The 16,023-nt window shown below is 37.8% G+C and overlaps 7 protein-coding genes across 7 annotated transcripts; 3 read left to right on the forward strand and 4 right to left on the reverse strand.

The window, feature by feature from the left end:
- Nucleotides 1–68: 68 nt before the first annotated feature.
- SPO21 (Spo21p) lies at nt 69–1,904 on the forward strand (the record flags this gene model as incomplete). The annotated part of the gene is made up of 1 exon (XM_033913175.1): nt 69–1,904. One exon carries the CDS (start codon nt 69–71, stop codon nt 1,902–1,904), a length of 1,836 nt encoding a protein of 611 aa, XP_033769066.1.
- Nucleotides 1,905–2,117: 213 nt separating this feature from the next.
- Nucleotides 2,118–5,012, forward strand: MSH2 (mismatch repair ATPase MSH2; the record flags this gene model as incomplete). Its single annotated transcript, XM_033913176.1, has 1 exon — nt 2,118–5,012. The coding sequence occupies one exon, from the start codon at nt 2,118–2,120 to the stop codon at nt 5,010–5,012; it is 2,895 nt and encodes a 964-aa protein (XP_033769067.1).
- Nucleotides 5,013–5,146: 134 nt separating this feature from the next.
- Nucleotides 5,147–8,236, reverse strand: HAL9 (Hal9p; the record flags this gene model as incomplete). The annotated part of the gene is made up of 1 exon (XM_033913177.1): nt 5,147–8,236. The coding sequence occupies one exon, from the start codon at nt 8,234–8,236 to the stop codon at nt 5,147–5,149; it is 3,090 nt and encodes a 1,029-aa protein (XP_033769068.1).
- Nucleotides 8,237–8,666: 430 nt separating this feature from the next.
- MPD2 (protein disulfide isomerase MPD2) lies at nt 8,667–9,500 on the reverse strand (the record flags this gene model as incomplete). Its single annotated transcript, XM_033913178.1, has 1 exon — nt 8,667–9,500. One exon carries the CDS (start codon nt 9,498–9,500, stop codon nt 8,667–8,669), a length of 834 nt encoding a protein of 277 aa, XP_033769069.1.
- Nucleotides 9,501–10,043: 543 nt separating this feature from the next.
- On the reverse strand, nt 10,044–13,406 carry DUF1 (Duf1p; the record flags this gene model as incomplete). Its single annotated transcript, XM_033913179.1, has 1 exon — nt 10,044–13,406. One exon carries the CDS (start codon nt 13,404–13,406, stop codon nt 10,044–10,046), a length of 3,363 nt encoding a protein of 1,120 aa, XP_033769070.1.
- A 525-nt stretch (nt 13,407–13,931) lies between these two features.
- On the forward strand, nt 13,932–14,207 carry MHF1 (Mhf1p; the record flags this gene model as incomplete). The annotated part of the gene is made up of 1 exon (XM_033913180.1): nt 13,932–14,207. One exon carries the CDS (start codon nt 13,932–13,934, stop codon nt 14,205–14,207), a length of 276 nt encoding a protein of 91 aa, XP_033769071.1.
- A 97-nt stretch (nt 14,208–14,304) lies between these two features.
- ADH1 (alcohol dehydrogenase ADH1) lies at nt 14,305–15,351 on the reverse strand (the record flags this gene model as incomplete). The annotated part of the gene is made up of 1 exon (XM_033913181.1): nt 14,305–15,351. The coding sequence occupies one exon, from the start codon at nt 15,349–15,351 to the stop codon at nt 14,305–14,307; it is 1,047 nt and encodes a 348-aa protein (XP_033769072.1).
- Between the last annotated feature and the right edge of the window lie 672 nt (nt 15,352–16,023).

The raw sequence follows: 16,023 nt of genomic DNA on the forward strand, positions 1-16,023 counted from the left end.
TCGGTAAAGAAAAGCCAAAGATTAGTAAAGGTATATTAAAGATCTGTTACAGCTTCTCTGCTACTGGTATGGATAACATTTCAAAGGCATCAAATATGGAAGGGACTTCAACGATGACGGTTACCTCGCGTAGTTCGGAAGACTCCAGTTGTATCTCAAATCATGAACAGGATACCGATACTCATAACGAGAGTAACACAAGTGCTGCGGAAAACAATAAAATTTCGAAAAGAAAATGGATGAAAGAGTTTTTCAAACTTTCCAAATCTCCAGCTTCCAAAAGCAACCGGAGTATAGGTTCCATGAAAAGTAACCAGAGCTTGGTTTCAATGAAAAGTAGTGACGAGGGCAATAGTTCTAGAAATGACTACTCTTTTGTTTGTGGTAACAATCTTTCCTCTGCAGGCTTGAGTCGTTCCAATAGTATGAAAGAATCGAAATTAGATTTAATTGGAAGCCAAAGATCAAAAAATAATGTTGCCTCGTTGGCGCCTTCTTCTATACCACCTCAGACAACATCCTCTTCATCTTCATCCTCTTCTTCAACTTCTTATGACTCTATGAAGAGAACAGAAAATAGTAGTGCATTGCAGAACAACAACCGCCTCAGGCATAACAAAGAGATTCCTCAAAGTAGAGGAAGCTCCAACATGAACCCCACATCCATCATGAGCCAATACAATGTCGACACACAAGCAACCGCTATAATGAGTGACATGCAAAAGCAATATGACTCGCAGCAAATGGCATCGCCCTTCGTAAATGAGAGCTTATATTTTGATCCAAATGGTGAAGTTTCACACATAATAAAATCAATATTTAAAGAAATTGGCTATAAATATGACGATTTCAGTGATATTCCGGTTTTTAAATTGATGCAAGAAATGTACCAACTGGTGAAGAAGAATTCCAACGCTAGAAGAACAAAGTTAACAGGTTATGCTTCCAAACTCAAAGACAAAGAAACGCAATTAAAAAGCCAGTATGAGAAAATTCTAAAGTTGGAAACGACGAACAAAGCTTATAAGACCAAATACAAGGAGATATCCTTGGAAAATAAGAAAATAAAAGAGGCCTTTAAAGAACTAGACAATGAATCATACAATCACGATGAAGAATTACTAAAAAAATACAAATATACTAAAGAAACTTTAGAGAGAGTCAATAGAGAACAGCAATTAATCGTTGATCAAAACGAGTTTTTGAAGAAAAGTGTTAATGAACTACAAAATGAGGTTAACGCTACCAACTTCAAGTTTTCTTTATTTAAAGAGAAATATGCGAAATTGGCAGATAGTATCACTGAATTGAACACTTCCACAAAAAAAAGGGAGGCCCTAGGAGAAAACTTAACTTTTGAATGCAATGAATTAAAAGAAATATGTTTGAAGTACAAAAAAAACATTGAAAACATATCAAATACCAATAAGGATTTGCAAAATTCGTTTAAAAATGAAAGGAAAAAAGTTTTAGATTTAAGGAATGAGAGAAATTTGTTAAAAAAGCAAATACTGTTGATTGAATGCCATGGTTCATATTCATTACTCCTTGTATCTAATATTTTAACATGTTATCGGTTTTTACTGCCAAGTGAAACTATTATTGAAACCGAAGCCTTAATAAAGGAGTTACTCAACATGAATAATTCACTTTCAGTCCATGTGTCTTCTTCTGACGAGTCTTCTGCGGAGTTCTCGAAAAGATTAGAATCAAAATGTATAGGGTTTGAAGAAAAGCTACTTTATTTCTATCAAGAAGTTGTGACCAAGAAAATTATAGACGTCATTTACAAGTGCTTTATCAACTATTACAAGAAAAGTAGGCAAACTGACCCAAAATCGAGTCAGAACTCCAGTACTCCGTACAAACAAAGCCAAAGACAAGTTCCGCACTCCATTAAGTGAATATCAACAGCTACTAATTCTTCTATAATCCTTAATATTCTATATACACATATGAAAAAATAAAAAACGCGAAAATTTCTCATTTTTTTAGGCGTTTTATAAAAAAAGTGAAAATAAGAAAGGTTTCCTTTTAGTATTGATACTCTGCTCAAATATCAACCGTGACAATTTAATTATCTGTTGATCTAACATCAAAATCTTCGGATAACAATTATGTCCTCTACTAGACCAGAGCTGAAATTCTCTGATGTATCAGAAGAAAGAAGCTTCTATAAAAAGTATACAGGTTTACCGAAGACGCCCATAAAGACCATTAGATTAGTGGATAAAGGCGAATATTATACAGTTATAGGTTCGGATGCGATATTTGTTGCTGATTCGGTGTATCATACCCAATCTGTTTTAAAAAACTGTCAATTGGACCCTGTGACGGCGAAAAACTTCCATGAACCCACTAAATATGTTACTGTTTCGCTTCAGGTCCTTGCCACTCTGCTGAAATTATGTTTGTTAGATCTGGGCTACAAAGTTGAGATTTACGATAAGAGTTGGAAGTTAATTAAGAGTGCATCTCCAGGGAACATCGAGCAAGTCAATGAGTTGATGAATATGAACATTGACTCGAGTATCATCATTGCGAGCTTGAAAGTTCAATGGAATTCTCAGGATGGAAATTGCGTTATTGGAGTTGCATTCATTGATACCACTGCCTACAAAGTTGGTATGCTTGATATTGTCGATAATGAAGTGTATTCCAATCTAGAGAGTTTCTTGATTCAATTGGGTGTGAAGGAATGTTTGGTGCAGGACTTAACACTGAATTCAAACTCCAATACTGAAATACAGAAAGTAATCAATGTAATTGATCGTTGTGGATGTGTCGTTACGTTATTGAAAAACTCAGAATTTTCTGAAAAGGACGTCGAACTGGACCTAACTAAGTTATTGGGCGATGATTTAGCTTTATCGTTGCCCCAGAAATACTCTAAATTATCTATGGGTGCATGCAATGCATTGATCGGCTATTTACAGTTGCTATCAGAGCAAGATCAAGTGGGCAAGTATGAATTAGTTGAACATAAATTAAAGGAGTTTATGAAGTTAGATGCCTCTGCCATTAAAGCCCTTAATCTATTCCCACAAGGAGCACAAAATCCATTCGGCAGCAACAACTTAGCTGTCTCTGGGTTTACGAGTGCTGGTAACACCGGTAAAGTAACTTCTCTTTTCCAGTTGCTGAATCATTGTAAAACAAATGCCGGTGTTAGACTTTTAAATGAATGGTTGAAGCAACCACTAACCAATATTGACGAAATTAACAAAAGACATGACTTAGTTGACTATCTGATTGACCAAATTGAGTTAAGGCAGATGTTGACCGCTGAATATTTACCCATGGTTCCAGATATTCGTAGATTGACTAAGAAGTTAAATAAAAAGGGAAACTTAGAGGATGTCTTGAAAATTTATCAGTTCAGTAAAAGAATACCAGAAATTGTTCAAGCTTTCAGTTCGTTCTTAGAGGATGATAGCCCAACTGAATCAGTAAAGGAACTAGTCCGCTCTACTTGGTTAACTCCGCTAAGCCACCATGTTGAACCATTGTCCAAATTCGAAGAAATGGTTGAAACAACCGTTGATTTGGATGCTTATGAAGAAAATAATGAATTCATGATTAAAGTCGAGTTTAATGAAGAATTGGCGAAGATAAGAAGTAAACTGGATGCGTTGCGTGAGGAAATCCATTCAATCCATCTAGATTCTGCTGAAGATTTGGGATTCGATCCAGACAAAAAACTGAAGTTGGAGAACCATCATCTGCATGGTTGGTGTATGAGACTGACACGTAATGATGCCAAGGAATTACGTAAACATAAAAAGTACATCGAGTTATCGACAGTAAAAGCGGGTATATTTTTTAGTACCAAACAGTTAAAGTCGATTGCCAACGAAACCAATATTCTTCAAAAGGAGTACGACAAACAACAATCCGCTTTGGTTAGAGAAATTATAAATATCACATTGACATACACACCGGTTTTTGAGAAATTATCCTTAGTCTTAGCGCATTTGGATGTCATATCCTCTTTTGCTCATGCTTCGTCGTATGCCCCTATACCATATATAAGGCCCAAGTTGCATCCTATGAATTCGGAAAGAAGGACGCACCTATTAAGTTCTCGTCATCCAGTGCTGGAAGTGCAAGATGATATAAGTTTTATATCTAATGATGTCACATTAGAGAGCGGCAAGGGCGATTTCCTAATTATAACAGGACCAAATATGGGGGGTAAATCTACTTACATCAGACAGGTTGGTGTAATTTCGTTGATGGCTCAAATTGGTTGTTTTGTGCCTTGTGAAGAAGCTGAAATTGCCGTAGTAGATGCAATTCTTTGCAGAGTCGGTGCAGGAGATTCCCAATTGAAAGGCGTCTCCACATTTATGGTTGAAATATTAGAAACAGCTTCTATATTAAAGAATGCGAGCAAGAATTCTTTGATTATTGTTGATGAGCTAGGACGTGGTACAAGTACTTACGATGGCTTTGGTCTAGCTTGGGCGATTGCTGAACATATTGCAGGTAAAATTGGATGTTTCGCTTTGTTTGCGACCCATTTTCATGAATTGACAGAGTTATCTGAGAAATTGCCCAACGTCAAGAATATGCATGTTGTTGCACATATTGAGAAAAATTCTAGGGAACAAAAACATGACGATGAGGACATTACGCTATTATATAAAGTTGAGCCTGGTATTTCAGATCAATCTTTTGGTATTCACGTTGCAGAAGTCGTTCAATTTCCAGAAAAAATTGTAAAAATGGCTAAACGTAAAGCGAATGAATTGGACGATCTGAAAACTAGTAATGAAGAATTGAAAAAAGCTAAATTATCATTGCAGGAAGTTAATGAAGGTAATATTCGTTTGAAGGCCCTACTAAAAGAGTGGATTAGAAAAGTGAAGGAGGAGGGCTTAGACGATCCAAGCAAAATTTCTGAAGAAGCTTCTCAGCACAAAATACAAGAGCTGCTGCGTGCTATAGCGAGTGAACCGGAAAACGAAAATGACAACTATTTGAAACATATAAAAGCCTTGTTGTTATAATTAATATTACAACGACGTCTTAAGTCTGAGTCGATAGATAAGCTATAAATACAAACAGTACGTATGATATGCCACTGCAAAAGAATTCTAAACATGAATACCAATTTCTCCATTATCATGCAGAAAAACCACATTTATTCATAATCTCTAAAAGTGTTCACGAAAGAATAATCTCTGTCATATATTAATTTTCCTAAAGGTAATAGGGCACTAAAAGCTTCGAAATCCTCCTTTATTCCATCATTGTTACTAGAATCAGAGTTTTCCGGGGTCTCTAGATCACTGGAAAGAGTATCTCCGGGATCAGAACTATGAATGGGGTAAACAAGAGATGTTAGGTCCGATCGAATCGGGTACAGGGATGAGTCATCTGATATTTCTTTCTTATTCGAAGGGGGTGATAGATCTCCAACGTTAGAGATAGGAGAGTGAGATTTTAATAGTTTTAAAATTTCGACCGATAACTCACCAAATAAGTTTATCGGAGCTTCTTCTGCAAAGTCTTCTGAAGCAATGTCGTTCGTATTGAGCTCATCATCTGCAAGGGCGGCTTCGTTGCCCTTTTGTAAAGAATGGAAAGAACCATATGATTTCAGACTCATAATTAGTTGGTCGACAGTTTCATCTTTTATTTTTCTTGAATGTGCGATAACTTTAGTAATTGTTTCATCGTAAGGCTTAGGATCAAATGTCGGCATGGAATCGCTCATCTCATGATAGCGTTGCAAAACGTACCTCAAAAAGTGGCTGTAGAACACGATTAAAGTATTCCATTTAACATTATCGAACAGCAATTGCTCATCGTTTTCGCCCACTAGACGATCGTAAGATTTTTTTAGAATATCAATGATTTCTTTTATCTCACCTTTCTTTTTTGAATTGTTAATATTATCCACAACGTAGAAGAAGAGAACAAACACAGCAGTAGAGAACTGATACATAATCTCGTTATACATATGCGCTTGGTAATTAATGCCTTGGAATAGCTGTAACATTTCTTTACTGGCGTTTAAGTATTGACTTGAAAAAAGCATAAATATCTGAGGAATATCATGGCGAGAACCTTTGTATAGGCGTTCGTTATCAATCAGTAGAGACGTCGTCACCATACTCAAAATCACTTTAGAATATAGTGCCCTAAAATGACAATTCAAAACACGTGAGCATGCAATCTCAAAACTCAAAGCTGGATTTTCTTGGGATTTTTGGGCGTAAAGTACCGATAAATACTGTTTGTAACTTTTGAGTTTCATACTCACGTGCAAGTTGTTCCTCCAATTGTTCAAAGAATCATTCAGATCTTTGATCTTATCAAGCATGGCATCAAATGAGAGGTCCAGAGTACTCCTGACAGCGAAGCAAGTAGAGTATATTTTACTCTCAATACTGACCAATTTTGAAACATAATAGGATATGAAAAGGGATATATGTTGACAAAAATTTACAACTACATTTAATGCAGAGTTAACATCAGTGATCTTATCGAGATCTTCTTTTTTATCGATAAGATCCGGTAGAATATTAGCTTTTATCACTTCGTAATAATTCTGATCTGTAAGCATATCCATATCTCGTTCCCCAACGATAGGGGGTCTGGATAGCATTAAAGAATAAAGCTTATCCGTACAAAAGCAATGCCACCACATACTCCTTCTCCTCATGGCTTCCTCGAAATCTAACGATTTGTAAGAGGATTTTCTATTAAGTTCCATGTCAACCGCCAATCTAATTGCTGTTCCTAAAATACAATTTGCTAATTCAGTATCGTACGTAAGCTGAAAATATCTGTTCAAAAGTAACAAAGCCTGCAGTGTTCTTGTACCTGAACATATCGTAGACAGCTTATGATAATAATACATGGCATTTAACAAAGCTACATTTTCGATCATTTTCAACTCTTGGGAGGTTGGATCGTATCTATCTTTTCTTAAATATTTCGAATCACCTCTTATAATTGATTGAGTGGCAGATGCGCCTGAACAGAGACACACATTTAGTAACAAGTGTTCAGGATATGTAAGTTTTTCGGCGCTTTCGCTGTAGTATTTCTCTGCTAAATCTAGACATTCTTTTAACGATATTATACCAGTTACAGAAGACAACAAGGTAGCATGAAAATTCTCAAGAAGCCTCTTTGCCTGTTGTTTCGGAGGTAATGAGTATAATATTATCTCACTGGAAAAGAAAGCTGGAGATGACAAATCCATGAACTTTTTCATCTGAGTTGCATACCATTTCAAAGATATGCTTAATATTTCGCTAATTGGGGAAAGGAACTCCTCATTTGACACCTTCACGCCTAAGCTTTGTTTAAACCAATATAGTTTTTGGGCAGTTAACAATGCCGTAGAGTATATCTTTCTCGTTGGTTTAGGCAAATTGTTCTTTTCCTTGTGTTTGTCCTCCTGCTTTTTGACCGCCTTGTCCAATAGCCACTCAAATCTAGCCACACTATCAATAATGTAAGATATTTTTCTATCCAATTTTTCTATTTTTGAGTTCATTTTTTGGTTAAGATTATTCTGGATATTGGAAACTTTATCGATGATATTGCTTTCCAAGGAGTTATTCCCGTTGAAAGGTTCAAATCTTCCGCTATTGGGTACTGTAGGAGAAGCTACGGGATCTGGAACGTTATTTTGAGCTTGAAGTGGTTTCTCCGGTGCTGAATGTTTGATCTCCAGTCTTCTTTTCTTCTTAAGAATCTCATCACGATGTTTGAAAGTGCAGGGCAACTGAAACTTAATACAGTTTGAACATTTTTTGGTCTGCTGATCCACTTCATCGCATCTAATTTTTCTCTTTCGACAATGATCACAAGCCTTTGATACACGTTTCTTAAGGTTTTTACCAGAGCCGCTTACTTCATTACTGTTAGTGTGTTCCATCATGGTGCTGACATCACGTTTCTGTTGTGTCTGTAGTTGAGACTGTTGCTCTGTTGGCGAGTATATTGCATTGGGGTAAGCCACGTTCATGGAAATATCTGGACCTCCTGCATTGCTTGCCATAATGGTGTTTTCTCTGTTAGGCATCGTCATCAGCTGATCCGGTACAGGCATCGACCACATTTGTGTTTCAGGTACCAGACGTGAAGCACCATGTTGCTTATTTGCGTTTGAAATATCACTTCTACCAGTAATCTCATTGTTAAACATTGCATTCATATTGTTTGCTGAGTTTGAAAACCTGTTTGGGCTGTAATCTCCACCCTGATTTTCCATTACTTCAAAAATCTAAGACGGGAGGGGGAGAGTATTGGTCTTTCTGAGTTGGACTAAAGTCGGATTAAAACACGATGGTAAGCTGTTCTAGACATATTTATTCTTTTTTCGAAATAAAGGCTTTTATGGAAAGCCATCTCCCATGTACGTAATTGAAGATTATACCAAACCAAACAGGGTAAGGGGTGTTTCTCTGTTAAATGAAATAGTAGTAATATTAATACAAGGCAATATTCTGAACATACGGAGTTTCCGTAATACTTTTGAATATCTCTGCAATTTTTGATCTACACAACCTTACTTATACTGCGGCTAACGTACATTGTTCAATATATATATGTATCTGTGTATTTGGGTACCTCAGGGTGAAGGAACCCGCTTCCGTTAGTAGTCGTTATTCATAAGGCAAAAGGTAAGGAAAAGCCTACGTTCAAAGTTCATCATGACTACTGGTATATTCTAACTGTTCTTCCATGTGTAACAGTAGCTTCAATTGTAAGCGAATGATTTCCAGTTTTCCTTTGACTTCTTCACTCAAGTCATCTGCATTTTGCTTGATTAAAGCTTCTAGTTTCCGCCTTTCTTTTTCCAACCCATTAATGTCATCGTATAATTTAGATAGAGTGACAGAGTAATAATCTTTACCAGCTTTACATAGGGGCTGTTGAGAAAGTAGTTCTTCACTGCATTTTTTGGAATCATCAAAAATATGCTCTATGAATCTTTCTTCTGCATCCTTACTTCTTACAGTATTGATAAAGCTGCTTAAACTATTTGTGTTCCTGCTTCCTTCAAAACGAACAATCCTAGACGAATCCAGTTGGTATTTAGGATTGTGGAACCGCGTCTTGATTTTTTGCCATAATCTTTCATGGAACTTCATCGAAGACCAATCGAGCTCAGGAAGGACTAAAGGTTTTGTACGGGGTTTTACCAGCTCAATGATGGGGAATCCTGGCAAGTCGGTGCATAGGGTTGGCCCGAAGAATTCGCAGTTAACTTCAAGGAAGTTAATTGGGATGTCATCTTTATTAACTTCTTTGGTGTATAGCTCACCAAGCTCTTCGTATACCGGAGCCAGGGTTTTACAATGTTGGCACCAAGAAGTGTAGTATTTTATCATTGTGTAAGAATCATTTCTATTGCACATATCGAAGTACTGCTCAATCGACTTGACCATCGTAACAGCTTCACCATATGCAAGAGTTGGTAAAATAACGACGCATGCTGACCATACAGAAAATAAAAAACCGTACAATTTCATCTCCTCTCGTGTTTTACTTTCTTAATGTACTTGCCCTGGCCTTGCTGTGCCTTTGTTCAGCTGTTCTTTCCGGGCTTATTAACAGTGGCCAAATTTTCGATCATTATTCTTCGCCCTGTAAATCATTGATCTTAAGGAAGTGAAAATGATTAAAAAAAAAAGCAGAAACAATTTTTGAAACAATAATGAATATCTCTCAGATTGCGCATTTTAACACCGCATTTTAATGAGGAATGTGTGTGTTGCTTGATGGCGCCTGCTTCATATTGAAAGTCGTTAAATAATATTATAAAAATGTCTATGTAATTATTATAAAACAATAGAACAGGTGTTAGTGGTCCCCACCAAGCATAGGAATAACAACTTGCTTTTTCTTCCTCTTTCTAAAAACATCAAAAGGATGTTTTTTGTATTGCCATTGTGATGGCCAATATTGCGATTACTCTTGTATTATCATTAGTATTATTGTTGGTATTATTATTATATATTTACTCTTTAAAAACTCCAAATTCAGACCCTAAAATATAATTTAAATAAACATTATCATTTGCCCTCATTCCCATTTACCTCATGAATTAATGGCGAATTATGTACTTTTCTTCTGTATTCTAGAATTATGTCTCCCTGAGATTTCCAGTATAGCGTTCTAACGGTATTTAAAGTCATGTCGTTATCAAGCACTTGGCCCCTGCATAATAAATCCAACCAAAGACTAGGTTCGATTTTTGCTTTCATTTCAGGAGTTTTCGTTTCAAATCTGTCAGCGACGTAAAGTTTTATTTTTTTCACTCTAATCATCCCAGGCGCAACCAACTTGACATTAGCCTCAGAGATCTTCGGTAAATCTGTGGGGTTCAATTCTTGCTCACTTGTCTTTGGACGTCCAAACTTCAACATATTATGGAATTGTTGCTGTGTTGATGGGGAAACAACTTCACTACCATTTCCAAGGCTGCTATCGCTGCTATCGTTGGCAGAAGATTCTGTGGTATCTGATGCATTGATATACTTCTTCTTGTTCTCATTATTGCCGTTCGTTTCACTCCTACCAACAGAAGACCAGGGCATGATTAAGAAATTCAACTTCGGTTGCTCTTCTACGGTCTTAATATCCCTAAATAAAGCTTTTGCAAACCAATAGGGCAAATTTTCCTCCAATTGCTCAAAAATTTGCCTTCTGTTCAATCTGCTTCCTAACTCACCATCGATAAGATCATATTGACCTAATTTATCATCATCTACAGCTTGAGGGTCCAACTCTTCATCATCTGGTAGTTTGGAATTTTCTTTGCCGGCATTAAAAGTTTCATTATCGACACGGGATGGTGGTAAAAGGGTCGAGAATAATACCCTGCCACCACATGAACCTTCTTTCCAAAGATGTACCAAAACTAACGTGGCGGATTTGACTCTAATAATTGGACATGAACTGGCCTTAATTATCTTGGTTACGGGAAGCCTCTTTGTCAGATATTTTAGAGAAGAAGTATTCATATATTGTTGCTTGTAAGATTCTTGAATTTGCTCTAGTAAATCAGGCATAAACTCAGGCTTCTTCTTTTCGTTGCCTTCTAACGTTAATGTAGAATTCGCCCTCGAGTTTTCAGTCGATTTTAGTTTGCTATGAGTGTTGTTACTGGGCAAATCTTGCGACGAAATAGCGGATAGTTTTTGCTCCAGCTTGAAAGGGTGATTCCATAATATGGATTCTGGAGTTGCATCCTTAGATTGTTGGGTTGCATTGATAGCTTGAGGAAAGGCAGTGTCATCATTAATAACGTGCGCAGTATCTAGCAAACTTCCTTTGGGCTCCTCTGGAGTGTTTAACCCTGTTGTTGCACGACCAGAAGTGGACCTAAATGATTTAAACTTTCTACTTAACAAAGAGCCCGAACTTTGGGTTCTGAAATAAGGTTTTTTAGATGCAGGCAGTGGTTGGACAAGTTCTAAAGAGTCATCTATTGTTTTATCAGAAGCAGACTGCAACAATGGTTGTTCTTCTAAAGCTATAGTCTCTGCCATTACCGGCGTTGCAGGAGCCGAGTTTGGTGGGGTCCCATTGCCGTTGGTATTTCCAATGGACAAAGTTGAGCTTAGTTTAAATGTTGATTTCCTCTTTTTGTCTTTGTTATTCTTTTTGGGTTCACTGTTGTATCCTGTATCCAAGGTTAATGAATTATTTAAGTCTTTCTTTTTCAAACTGAAGATTTTCTTCCTTAAAAGTTTGTCCTTTTGGACTTCATACGATATGAATTCATTGAAAAGTGAATTGATAACAATTTTACCTAGATTATATCTTTCATCCGAGTTAACTTCAATATTGTTCACAACTTGATAATCTTTTAGCGCAGATCCATAAATTTCAGTCTTTAAAAACTTTGGATTTATTTTCACGAACAGCATACCAACCTTAACGGAAACTGTACACCAATGAGATAGAATTTCTTTTGAGGTGTATTTCATTACGATATCATCAAAGGAACCCTCTGAAGAATCAAAGGTGTTCAAAAGCTCGCATGAAACGATATCCCATCTTTGCATTTGGCCTTTCGTGTTTTCCGTTATTACATGCCTCCTATTGGTTAGCAAGGAGCTTCTAGTCAGCGCGAATCCTCCTTCGTTGACGGTGAAACGGTTACTAGTTAAATCTAGCACGTTTAAATTTGAGTCAGTACAAAACGAAAATAACAATTTTTCATTAGGTAAAAGGGCAATATCGAGGATACCACCGTATTTTTTTACTTTTGTATCTGTAGTTGATGTATTTTGTTCTTCATGTTCGTCATGATGATGATGGTGATGATGATGATGATGATGGCGGTCAGGTCTAAAAATTCTTGTGAGTTTGGCATCTTCATAGCTGGATAAGTTTGCTCTCATCACATTGCCTTGAGAGTCGCCAAAGTACAACTTGTCAACGTTTGTTCCTTGGACGCACCATATTGAAGAATCCCAGGACCAGGATCCAATCTTCTTGGGCGCCTGAAGGACACCAGTAGTCTGATCATGCTTACAGTTCAAGTCCCATGCGTTTATTACACCATCTGAGCTGGTACTTATTAATCGCGTGGAGTCATTAAGAGTTCTTACTACTTTGATGTTTGTTTTGTGGGCGTTTTCAATTCTTATCACCTCTTTACGATTTCTACACGAATAGAAAATCAAATCACCATTACAGTCTCCGGCAACTAAATCAAAGGGACGGGCTGTTTGGTTGTTACTGAAATTGTATTTTGGGATGACAGGGCTCATGGAATATATTGAGCCTGTGTCGTTTGATTGTGCATTATCAAATGTGTGTAGTAGTGTAGTCATTTTTTCTGGGCCGCTGCTCAGACACCAAACTTTGATTTTTCTATCTAAACCACCTGTAGCAAAAAGGAAGTTGTTCTGTTCGTCAACAGCAATTCCATTATTTTTTCCATCATATTCATCATCAGCGCCATCCTCTTGTTCATCTAATTCATAGTCCTTTGACATTTCATAATGTATGGGCACTATACACTTGATATAATCGTCATGGTCGCCAATTATTTTCTTATCCCATGTGGTTAGCTGCGCATTCACACTAATTAATACTATGGAAAAATCGTGACTTACTGATATGAATGTGTCTCCCGCAGATGGGTCTGAATTTTTCATACTAACTTGTATTAGGTCGCTAGCCCAATCGCTATGAACTTGCATTCTTATCGCATCGTTTGGTGTGGTGGCACCAGATCCAACCTCGTTCGAGAGTTGTGCGTTCCTGTGCAAAATTATGGAACCATCCCTTCCTGAAGTGAGAAAGTAGTTTTTACTAGGTATATCCGGATATAGAATCTTTGTTATCGGTAAGATGTGCGCATCTTGGGAAGTGCAGTAATCTGGGGAAATTAGGCCATAACTCACTGTCAACTGATTCATTATTACGTTCCTATTTTCTGCGGCTTTTTCCGGCTTGCTCTTTTGGAGTTAAGTGAACGTAGGCTTACTAGAATGTGTTGTTTCCTCGTTAGGAATGGTTCGAACTAATTCCTGTGTCTATGCAATTGCAATCCAACTACACTTATACGACGTCAAAAGGAGGGGCGGAGCGTTCTAGTTGTGGTTGCAAAAAGGGATGTAGTCGTTCTCCAAGTAGTAGCCTAATACCAGAACAGGACACGAATTTATGGTGTTGGCAAGTATTTTTTATAATGATATTATTGAGTAAAAAGAGAGTTCAATGTTTAACAATAGCAATGGGGTTTTTTCAGTATACATGTCAACTGCAACGGGACTTGGGCGGAGGAGCAGTAAAGGGGCGATCAAAGTTGAAAAAAAAGCTGCCGTAAAAAAAAGCATGCATATTCACGTAAATATATATATATATACATATCTCAAGAAAAGAAGTTGATACATAAAGGCGATACAACGTCTTGAGGCTCGAGTAAAGGGCTAGTAAATGCAATGAATGACGATGGAGATAGACCTCAATTGAAAGCCAGGCTGTGGGTTCACGTGGAAGAACGACTACAACAGGTGTTGTCTTCTGAGGACGTGAAATACACACCGAAATTCATCAACTCATTGCTAGAGTTAGCATATCTACAATTGGGTGAGATGGGGAGCGATTTGCAGGCATTTGCTGAGCATGCTGGTAGGGATGTGGTCAACGACAGTGACCTCATGCTGTATTTGAGGAAGCAGCCAGACTTGCAAGAAAAAGTCATTCAAGAGGAATGAGAATTTCGCTTTAAAACCTAAGAGTCACTTTAAAATTTGTATAAACTTATTTTATAACTTATTTAATAATAAAAATCATAAATCATAAGAAATTTGCTTATTTAGAAGTGTCAACAACGTATCTACCAACGATTTGACCCTTTTCCATCTTTTCGTAAATTTCTGGCAAGGTAGACAAGCCGACAACCTTGATTGGAGACTTGACCAAACCTCTGTCGAAGAAGTCCAAAGCTTCTCTGGTGTCAGCTCTGTTACCGACGTAAGAACCAACAATAGAGATGGACTTGACGACTTGGTTGAAGACATCAGAACAACACTTAGCGTTAGCTGGCATACCGACCAAAACGGTGGTACCGTTAGCTCTAACGTATCTGGTAGAAGCTTCAATAGCAGCTTCGGAAACGGAAACGTTGATGACACCGTGAGCACCACCGTTAGTGGCCTTTAGAACGGCACCGACAATGTCCTTTTCCTTAGTGAAATCAATGAAGACTTCACCACCGATGGATCTGAATAATTCTTCCTTACCTTCACCACCGTCAATACCCAAGACTCTGTAACCCATAGCCTTGGCGTATTGAACAGCCAAAGAACCTAGACCACCAGCAGCACCGGAGATAGCAACCCAGTGACCGGCCATCAAGTTAGCAGACTTCAAAGCCTTGTAAACAGTGATACCAGCACACAAAACTGGAGCGACTTCAGCCAAGTCAGTACCTTGAGGAATGTGAGCGGCTTGGACAGCGTCAGCGGTAGCGTATTGTTGGAAAGAACCGTCGTGGGTGTAACCAGACAAGTCAGCATGAGGACAGTTGGATTCGTTACCCAATTCACAGTATTCACAGGCCATACAAGAACCGTTCAACCATTTGATACCGGCGTAGTCACCAATGTTCCAGCCCTTAACGTTTTCACCCATGGCGACAACGACACCAGCACCTTCGTGACCACCGACCAATGGCAACTTAGTTGGCAAAGGCCAGTCACCGTGCCAAGCGTGCAAGTCAGTGTGACAGACACCAGAGTATTTAACGTTGATCAACAATTCGTTGGCCTTTGGCTTTGGAACTGGAATATCTTTGTATTCCAACTTACCGTGGGATTCGTAGAAGATAACACCTTTTTGAGTTTCTGGGATAGACATTGTATATGATATAGTTGATTGTATGCTTGGTATAGCTTGTAATATTAGACAATAAGAGGAACAAAGGAGAAATGGAAAGTGAACATTGACAAGAAATTGGAAGAATAACAATCGCAGGTGTATTTATACTTGATACCAAGAAAGCAAACTTTTTTTTTCATTTCAAACTTCAATAATTGAAAGGCCGTATGCTGTTGTTCATTTGAAAGGAGTGTGAGTGAATGAAGGGAAGAGTTTCGTCTGCTTCGAGAGATGCGTCTTTACCCCTCATCTGTTCTGGGAACAATGACATCTGTTGGTGCTGTCTCTGTCGTTCATTTTTTTCTTTCTTTAGTCTCTTCCATCATTTTTTTTGTCATGGCGGATATGGTGAGACAACGGGGGAAAAAAAAAGAAAAAGAAGTCGCATGCGCCTATCCGTACTGTAATAGATGGAATATGGGAAAAGAGTGGCGGAAAGTGTATGAGATGATAGCAGTCAATGTTAGGGCTAAAGTAGTAGATGGTTGTGTACCACTATCAATGAACTAATATGGTTTAGACTAGTCTTGTTAGGTTGTTCGGTAACGCTTTCATTGTGTGTTTTGTTTCTACCATCAGTATCCTTGAGAGGGTAACGAATTTTTATAGGCTTCCCGGTGTATGGGTTCGGACGCTAGAAAAGAGGAAGCT

Source organism: Saccharomyces paradoxus, chromosome XV, assembly GCF_002079055.1.
Source record: "Saccharomyces paradoxus chromosome XV, complete sequence".
NCBI lineage: Eukaryota > Fungi > Ascomycota > Saccharomycetes > Saccharomycetales > Saccharomycetaceae > Saccharomyces > Saccharomyces paradoxus.